Here is a 7500-nt window from a genome sequence, read left to right on the forward strand (position 1 = left end):
ATAAATAATACGATGGATTCTTTGTATTGGTTGGAGTATGGGTTGCCATTGGTTACTGGATCATGTATTTATGGTGCTATAGACTGTTCATATCAGAGATGGAAAAGAACGACACTGATGAATAATGTCACTTATATAAACAAAACAAAACAAAATAAATGTCTTCAAATAAACAAGACGTCTCCTTTCTGACCCGAACACCTTCAGACCATCAGACCAGCACGAACACTGATTCAGATTCAGATTCAGATTCAGATAACGTTTATTGCCATTAGGCTTGACACATGTAGGAATTTGCTTTGGCATTTACAGAAGGTGCATTTATGCTTTTTTCACATATATGAACAAAACAAGTACAAATACAAATGCAAAGACAGGCAAAAACAGGACAACACAGGACAGACAGTGCATGAATAGTGCTGTATATAAAGTGCAGTGCAGAGTTATTCAAGGGCCAGTGCATGTTCAGTCCTGGGCAGACTTGGAGGCGGGGGGGAGGGGGAAGCCAGAGTCATTTAGCAGCCTGGCGGCTGAGGGGAAGAAACTGAGCCTGTAGCGGGCCTTTAATGTCCTAGGCAGCCGCAACCTTCTTCCAGAGGGAAGCAGGGTGAGGAGGTCGTGGCCGGGGTGGAAGGGGTCTGCCATGATCTTCCTTGCCCTCCTCAGAGCCCTGGTGTCATGCAGGGAGTTGAGGGAGGGCAAGGGACAGCCGATCACCCTCTCTGCTGAACGTATCACCCGCTGCAACTTGGCCTTGTCCTTGGTCGTTGCAGCGGGGAACCAGGTGATGATGGAGTGGGTGAGGATGGACTCTATGATGGCCGTGTAAAACTGGACCATCATGGACTTCGGCAGCCTGAATTTCCTCAGCTGCCGGAGGAAGAACATCCTCTTCTGGGCCTTCTTCGTGAGGGCCTCGGTGTTCCGCTCCCACTTAAGGTCCCGGGAGATGGTCATGCCTAGAAAGCGGCATGACCCCACGGAGGCCACCGGGGTACCTCCCAGCGTGATGGGAGGGGGCAGGGCTGCTTTCCTACGGAAGTCCACCACCATCTCCACTGTTTTTAGAGCATTGAGCTCCAGATTGTTAAAACTGCACCAGCTCTGCAGCCCCTCGATCTCACCCCTGTAGGCAGATTGGTCCCCCCTGGAGATGAGGCCCACCAGGGTGGTGTCGTCTGCAAACTTCAGGAGCTTGACCGAGGGGTGGCGGGAGACACAGCTGTTGGTGTATAGGGAGAACAGTGCTGGAGACAGGACGCAGCCCTGCGGGGAGCCCGTGCTGGTGGACCTGGAGCTGGAAATGCTCTTCCCCAGCTTCACCCGCTGAGACCTGTCAGTCAGGAAGTCCGTGATCCACCTGCAGGTGGAGTCCGGCACCTGCAGCAGGGATAGCTGGTGCTCCAGGATGTGTGGGAGGATCGTGTTGAAGGCTGAGCTGAAGTCCATGAACAGGATCCTGGCGTAGTGATGGGGTCAGAGTGGCCAATCACTGGCCAGCAGAGGGTCAGAGTGGCCAATCACTGGCCAGCAGAGGGTCAGAGTGGCCAATCACTGGCCAGCAGAGGGTCAAAGTGGCCAATCACTGGCCAGCAGAGGGCCAGAGTGGCCAATCACTGGCCAGCAGAGGGTCAGAGTGGCCAATCACTGGCCAGCAGAGGGTCAGAGTGGCCAATCACTGGCCGGCAGAGGGTCAGAGTGGCCAATCACTGGCCAGCAGAAGGCGGGCTCTACAACCCTAGCGCGAGAGATGAATAGATAGGACGGACAAGCTTGAAGTTATCAGAGACAGTTATCAGAGACAGTTATCAGAGACAGGTAGCAGAGACAGGTAGCAGAGACAGTTATCAGAGACAGTTATCAGACAGTTATCAGAGACAGTTAGCAGAGACAATTATCAGAGACAGTTAGCAGAGACAGTTATCAGAGACAGTTATCAGAGACAGTTAGCAGAGACAGTTATCAGACAGTTATCAGAGACAGGTAGCAGAGACAGTTATCAGAGACAGTTATCAGAGACAGTTATCAGACAGTTATCAGACAGTTATCAGAGACAGGTAGCAGAGACAGTTATCAGAGACAGTTATCAGAGACAGTTAGCAGAGACAGTTAGCAGAGACAGTTAGCAGACAGTTATCAGAGACAGTTAGCAGAGACAGTTATCAGAGACAGTTAGCAGAGACAGTTAGCAGAGACAGTTAGCAGAGACAGTTAGCAGAGACAGTTAGCAGTACATACGCCCAACCTGGATCCATACCAGTTCGCCCACAGGTCCACAGAGGACGCCATCGCGACGACTCTCCACTCCACTCTATCCCACCTGGAGAGGGGGAACAGCTACGCGAGACTGCTCTTTGTGGACTTCAGCTCTGCTTTCAACACTATCCTTCCAGACAGGCCACCCCAGCAACTCCATCATACGACACCACCGTGGTGGGCTGCATCTCGGGGGGGGACTAGGCGGAGTACAGGGATGAGGTGGAGCAGCTGGGCAAGCTGTGCAAGGTTAACAACCTGCTGCTGAACCAGTTAAAGACCCAGGAAATCATCGTGGACTTCAGGAGGAAAAAATCTGAGGTCCAGCCCCTGCTCGTCGATGGAGGGAGCGTGGAGAGAGTCTCAACTCTCCGATTCCTGGGGGTGCACATACAGGATGACCTGTCCTGGAGGACCAACACAGCAGCCATCATCAAGAAGGCACAACAGCGGCTCTACTTCCTGAGAGTCCTCAGGAAATACCACCTCAGACAGGAGCTGCTTGTGACCTTCTACCGCTGCACAGTGGAGAGCATCCTCACCTACTGCATTTGCGTGTGGTTCTCCAGCTGCACAGCCGCAGAGGAAAGCGCTACAGAGAGTCGTGAGATCGGCCCAGAAGATCATCGGCGCCCCCCTCCCCTCTCTGGAAGAGCTGTACGACACACGCTGCCTCAGGAAGGCCTCCAAGATCTCCAGGGACCCATCCCACCCTGGGAACGAACACTTTGTTCGGCTGCGCTCAGGCAGGCGGTTCAGGACCATGTTCGCACGGACAAATAGACTGAAGCTCAGCTTCTACCCTAGGGCCATTCAGGCCCTGAACACAGCAAAGACCTAGGTTCTAGGCCCTGGTCAATCTAGACAACTTGATGGCAGCTACTAGATTGTAAACATAAGTGCAATATTGAAATACAACTGTGAACATGTCAAACCTGCTAACTGCGACACTTTAAATGCATGTGCAACAATACTATGTGCAACATGACAACCCTTGTGTACATAAGGTTCAGATATAGGAAAAGTTAGGATATTTATAGCATAGCATAGAGTACAGCACAGTGTTTTATTGTATAGTATAGTAGTATAGTATAGTAGATAGTGTACATAGCCTTTATTTATGTAAACCAGCTCTTTTCCCTTTTTATTTTACCCTTGGCCCTCTTGTTTTTAGTCTTTTTCCTAGCACCAGGGGAGCCCCCCCTCCTAAATGTCGTTGTATGGTACCTGTACTGTATTAATGACAATAAAGACCATTCATTCATTCATACACACCACTACACCACATATTAGTTTAAGGGTTTTAATACCGAAGTTTATTGTTTATTACTTCCGTGACTGTGTGATTTGTGCGTCCATGAGAGCTGTGAGTCTCCTGTGTTTCCTCAGCAGCAGCAGTACATTTCTGTGTGGTAGTTAGGAGAATGCTAGGATGTTAGCCTGGATGTAGCTTAGCTAACATGTTCACACCGTCGACGGCTCACCCCTTTTTGTTACATATTAGTAACGAGAGTAAAGTAAATATTATAGTAAAGTTAAAGTTAGTTAGAGTTGTGTTAAGATAATTAAGTCTACTTGATATAGTATATATTGACGGCGTATATATTGATGTATATTAGATGTCGAATGTTTGTCGGTTGGGGGAGACAGCGTTAGGTTAGGATACTGGCGCATGCGCACTAACTGCTAACTGTGTTAGCCTTGTAGACAGACCTAACCCAATGTACCTTAGTAGAGAGTCTTAATATCTGGTTATCTTATTCAGGTTCATTAGAGACGTGTATTATGTGTATATATAATATGTTTAGTATTATCTGTGTGCTGTATTCTTACAGTTGTACTCTGCTTATGTTTACAGAACCACAGAGTCAGAGGCAATGAAGAGTCAGAGGTCAGGGGTTAGGGTCAGAGGTCAGGGGTTATATACATGAAGAGCCAGGAGTGGGGTTCCATGAACATGTTTATTAGAGTTGAACCATCCAGGTGTGTGTGTGTGTGTGTGTGTGTGTGTGTGTGTGTGTGTGTTGAGCCATCAGTCACTGAGGTAGAGCAGTGAGGTTACCGTGGCGATGAGGGCGACTGCAGCTGCCATGGCGACACCTAGACAACAAGGACACCTGTGTGAGTCACCATGACAACCAGAACGGTATTGAGTGTACGTAGTAACAGGGTTCACACAGACACAGACACAGACACAGACACAGACACACAGACACACAGACACACACACACACACAGACACAGACACAGACACAGACACAGACACAGACACAGACACAGACACAGACACACACACACACACAGACACACACACACACACACACACACACACACAGGGTAGGTGGTTCCAGGACCTACCAGCGTAGTACTGGACGTTAGTCTGGTGTTTCAACCCCTCAATGGGCGGAGCCTCTGTGGCGGTGGGAGGAGCCTCTGTGGAGGTGGGCGGAGCCTCCGTAGAGGTGGGAGGAGCTTCAACACAGGAGACAGTGATTGGATGAGTCATGAATCATACTGCCTGAGACAATTTCCATGTAAATCTCGTTCACACATAAACCTTACCTGGTAAATTCCATGGAATATACTGGGAAGGCTCATATGTGTGAAAGGTTGTCCCTGGGGCGTGGGGGCGGGGCTCGGGGGAGAGGAGGAGGGACTCTGGGATGTGCAGGTCCAGCATATCTCTGAGCCGCTCGCTCACGTCAGCCAGGCTCTCATCAGGGAACATGTAGTCACACACAAACAGGGGGGCGAACTCACACTGGGGGAGGCGGTGCAGGGGGGCGAACACACGCTGGGGGAGGAGGTGCTGGCCACACACACGCCCTGGGGGAGGGGAGGGGGGTCAGTCATATACACACCAGGGGAGGCTGGAGGAGGTAGAAATCGGAGGACAGGCTCCTCCTCATCCAGCCTCCCTTGCTGCTAGGCAACACAAACAGCATCAACAGTCATATCTGCTGCTATACCCTAACCAAGAATACTGCTGCTTTCATAAAAGACACTAGAGATATCAATAACCAATAATACTATCAGATATAAATCTAATGAGCCCTCACCACTGGGGTCCCTCAGGGCTCTGTCCTAGGGCCCTTACTGTTCTCCCTCTATACCACTGGGGTCCCCCAGGGCTCTGTCCTAGGGCCCTTACTGTTCTCCCTCTATACCACTGGGGTCCCTCAGGGCTCTGTCCTAGGGCCCTTACTGTTCTCCCTCTATACCACTGGGGTCCCTCAGGGCTCTGTCCTAGGGCCCTTACTGTTCTCCCTCTATACCACTGGGGTCTCTCAGGGCTCTGTCCTAGGGCCCTTACTGTTCTCCCTCTATACCACTGGGGTCCCCCAGGGCTCTGTCCTAGGGCCCTTACTGTTCTCCCTCTATACCACTGGGGTCCCTCAGGGCTCTGTCCTAGGGCCCTTACTGTTCTCCCTCTATACCACTGGGGTCCCTCAGGGCTCTGTCGTAGGGCCCTTACTGTTCTCCCTCTATACCACTGGGGTCCCTCAGGGCTCTGTCCTAGGGCCCTTACTGTTCTCCCTCTATACCACTGGGGTCCCTCAGGGCTCTGTCCTAGGGCCCTTACTGTTCTCCCTCTATACCACTGGGGTCCCTCAGGGCTCTGTCCTAGGGCCCTTACTGTTCTCCCTCTATACCACTGGGGTCCCTCAGGGCTCTGTCCTAGGGCCCTTACTGTTCTCCCTCTATACCACTGGGGTCTCTCAGGGCTCTGTCCTAGGGCCCTTACTGTTCTCCCTCTATACCACTGGGGTCCCCCAGGGCTCTGTCCTAGGGCCCTTACTGTTCTCCCTCTATACCACTGGGGTCCCTCAGGGCTCTGTCCTAGGGCCCTTACTGTTCTCCCTCTATACCACTGGGGTCCCTCAGGGCTCTGTCGTAGGGCCCTTACTGTTCTCCCTCTATACCACTGGGGTCCCTCAGGGCTCTGTCCTAGGGCCCTTACTGTTCTCCCTCTATACCACTGGGGTCCCTCAGGGCTCTGTCCTAGGGCCCTTACTGTTCTCCCTCTATACCACTGGGGTCCCTCAGGGCTCTGTCCTAGGGCCCTTACTGTTCTCCCTCTATACCACTGGGGTCCCCCAGGGCTCTGTCCTAGGGCCCTTACTGTTCTCCCTCTATACCACTGGGGTCCCCCAGGGCTCTGTCCTAGGGCCCTTACTGTTCTCCCTCTATACCACTGGGGTCCCCCAGGGCTCTGTCCTAGGGCCCTTACTGTTCTCCCTCTATACCACTGGGGTCCCTCAGGGCTCTGTCCGAGGGCCCTTACTGTTCTCCCTCTATACCACTGGGGTCCCCCAGGGCTCTGTCCTAGGGCCCTTACTGTTCTCCCTCTATACCACTGGGGTCCCTCAGGGCTCTGTCCTAGGGCCCTTACTGTTCTCCCTCTATACCACTGGGGTCCCTCAGGGCTCTGTCCTAGGGCCCTTACTGTTCTCCCTCTATACCACTGGGGTCCCTCAGGGCTCTGTCCTAGGGCCCTTACTGTTCTCCCTCTATACCACTGGGGTCCCTCAGGGCTCTGTCCTAGGGCCCTTACTGTTCTCCCTCTATACCACTGGGGTCCCTCAGGGCTCTGTCCTAGGGCCCTTACTGTTCTCCCTCTATACCACTGGGGTCCCTCAGGGCTCTGTCCTAGGGCCCTTACTGTTCTCCCTCTATACCACTGGGGTCCCTCAGGGCTCTGTCCTAGGGCCCTTACTGTTCTCCCTCTATACCACTGGGGTCCCTCAGGGCTCTGTCCTAGGGCCCCTACTGTTCTCCCTCTATACCACTGGGGTCCCTCAGGGCTCTGTCCTAGGGCCCTTACTGTTCTCCCTCTATACCACTGGGGTCCCTCAGGGCTCTGTCCTAGGGCCCTTACTGTTCTCCCTCTATACCACTGGGGTCCCTCAGGGCTCTGTCCTAGGGCCCTTACTGTTCTCCCTCTATACCACTGGGGTCCCTCAGGGCTCTGTCCTAGGGCCCCTACTGTTCTCCCTCTATACCACTGGGGTCCCTCAGGGCTCTGTCCTAGGGCCCTTACTGTTCTCCCTCTATACCACTGGGGTCCCTCAGGGCTCTGTCCTAGGGCCCTTACTGTTCTCCCTCTATACCACTGGGGTCCCTCAGGGCTCTGTCCTAGGGCCCTTACTGTTCTCCCTCTATACCACTGGGGTCCCTCAGGGCTCTGTCCTAGGGCCCTTACTGTTCTCCCTCTATACCACTGGGGTCCCCCAGGGCTCTGTC

The 7500-nt window shown here is 52.9% G+C and overlaps 1 protein-coding gene across 2 annotated transcripts in view; it reads right to left on the reverse strand.

Annotated features, from left to right (window-relative positions):
* Nucleotides 1-4231: 4231 nt before the first annotated feature.
* odr4 (odr-4 GPCR localization factor homolog) overlaps nucleotides 4232-7500 on the reverse strand; it is a 17306-nt gene continuing 14037 nt past the window's right edge. For both annotated transcript variants that reach the window (XM_080536334.1, XM_080536333.1), the window contains 3 exons: nucleotides 4819-5082; nucleotides 4615-4728; nucleotides 4232-4356 (listed from right to left, as the gene is read on the reverse strand). In XM_080536334.1, the coding sequence (XP_080392460.1) occupies nucleotides 4289-4356; nucleotides 4615-4728; nucleotides 4819-5082 (446 nt within the window). In that variant the 3' untranslated portion in view covers nucleotides 4232-4288. The remainder of the gene's footprint in view (nucleotides 4357-4614; nucleotides 4729-4818; nucleotides 5083-7500) is intronic.

This window comes from Nansenia antarctica, assembly GCF_963989245.1.
Source record: "Nansenia antarctica genome assembly, chromosome: 7".
Taxonomy (NCBI): Eukaryota; Metazoa; Chordata; class Actinopteri; order Argentiniformes; family Microstomatidae; genus Nansenia; species Nansenia antarctica.